At 39.1% G+C, this 1,582-nt stretch overlaps 1 protein-coding gene across 1 annotated transcript; it reads left to right on the top strand.

Moving 5' to 3' along the window:
* LOC149621092 (uncharacterized) lies at window positions 1–1,582 on the top strand. The gene is made up of 5 exons (XM_089854693.1): window positions 1–72; window positions 151–315; window positions 384–552; window positions 693–907; window positions 967–1,582. Exons 1-5 carry the CDS (start codon window positions 1–3, stop codon window positions 1,315–1,317), a joined length of 972 nt encoding a protein of 323 aa, XP_089710819.1. The 3' UTR covers window positions 1,318–1,582.

The following is a 1,582-nucleotide window of genomic DNA, read 5'->3' on the forward strand; positions in this document are numbered from 1 at the left end:
ATGGAATTCGAAGGGAACTATGTTGAGTCAAAGGACTTTCTTAAAATGTACGATGAGCCAAATATTTTTAAAGTATGTGATTTTACGGCTAATATTAAGAGATCGCATAAAATAAAAGTACAAATATTTTAACTCGTATGACGGTTCTAGAAATCTCATATTTTGCCGATAACAATGTCAAGCTCATTTTTCCGCAGTCGATTGGACCATTTCACTCAGTCTCCGCCCGTTAAAATAAGCAACCTGATTATCGTGTCCAGCCCCCAAGTGACAGTCAAGTCCACTTCCTGGTCGTTCTTAAATATGGAAACCGAAGTAAAATTTTCTCAATAACAATTTACTTGATACCTATTTGATTAAGTTTTTCTTCTTGATTCATTCAGGTGCTGATTTTATTAGTGTTAACGTTGGTCCTTCTGTCAATTTTGCTCGTCATTCACTCCATCGTAACCAACAAATACAAATCGGTGCCCAACAAGAAAGTTGCCAAGAAAGTGGCCGAAGAAACCCTGGAAAATGTGTGGGAAAACGCGTCACTCTTGTGCGCCGAACGTAAGCAATTATAGGCCATCCCTATAAAATTTAAAAGTAATTCAAATTCGTACAGTAGATAAAATTAATCCCCTTAATTACGAAAGATGGTCGGCGCTTTAATCAGATATAAAAGAATATAGGATAATTATGTTTTGTAGCGATTCCTGCTGTTCTGCCGCACATTACTTGCCGTCTGCTCGCTTCGTCGTGGCTTATCGGAGTGACTTTCATTCTGTTCTTCTTGGGTTGTCACTTGCGTACGGACTTCTCGACGGAAAGCTACAACTGCATCGACACTCTTTCGGACTTGATCAAATCGGGAATTGAGCCTGCGTTTATAAACCCAGACGATTTCACATATATTAAAGATTTGGTGAATAATCTTGTTACTATTAAGTCCACTATTATTCTGACGTCATTGGTTTATATCAGGCGGCCCGGGACCCAGTTGTTAAGGAATGGCTAGACTCATTCGATGAGAAGAAACGGCCCAATTATGTCGAAGCATCATCAGTGGCATCATTGATCCAAGCGTTCAATATTATTTTTTCGGGGGAAAAAGCGCTAATTGTAGAAGCAGACTTCATGATTCAGCTGATGAGATATTTCCTGCAATATCCTGGGATAGAAGAATTCATGGTGAGAAACGGAGGATTTTACTTTTCACGACAAGTTCTTAAATTCGACTACAAACACATCATTTTCAACGCCTCTTGGATCAGAAGCACACCACAATTGAACAAACAATTGATGTCAGTACCAATTTTTTCATACAAAAATTAGAAGCCTTAAGGCCTTTTTTATTTCAGGGTGGAACCGATGTTTGAAAAGCAAGTTTTCAAGTATCAGGAACAAGCGAGAGATTACTTTACTGAACAGTTCATGTGGAAGAAACCATTGAAAAGCACTGAAGCCTCGGACCTGAGTAGCGTCAGTGTTCCTTTCTACTTTCTTCTCATGCTGTTGTCAGGAACAGTAGCCGTTGTCATTACCGAAATAATCTTCTACTAACTCCCTGAAAGGGAGGGTGAAGTAGAAAATGAAGTGA

The sequence above is a fragment of the Phalangium opilio genome, unplaced genomic scaffold, assembly GCF_054372755.1.
Source record: "Phalangium opilio isolate 3A_F unplaced genomic scaffold, DU_Popi_V2 ptg000209l_1, whole genome shotgun sequence".
In the NCBI taxonomy this organism is placed as follows: Eukaryota; Metazoa; Arthropoda; class Arachnida; order Opiliones; family Phalangiidae; genus Phalangium; species Phalangium opilio.

Excerpts from the sequence above, each read along its gene's own strand:
- LOC149621092 (XM_089854693.1), top strand. The coding sequence starts at position 1 with ATGGAATTCGAAGGGAACTATGTTGAGTCAAAGGACTTTCTTAAAATG. Across the intron at positions 73-150 it reads ATGAGCCAAATATTTTTAAA|AAATCTCATATTTTGCCGAT; the intron begins GTATGTGATTTT and ends TGACGGTTCTAG. Across the intron at positions 553-692 it reads GTCACTCTTGTGCGCCGAAC|CGATTCCTGCTGTTCTGCCG; the intron begins GTAAGCAATTAT and ends TATGTTTTGTAG.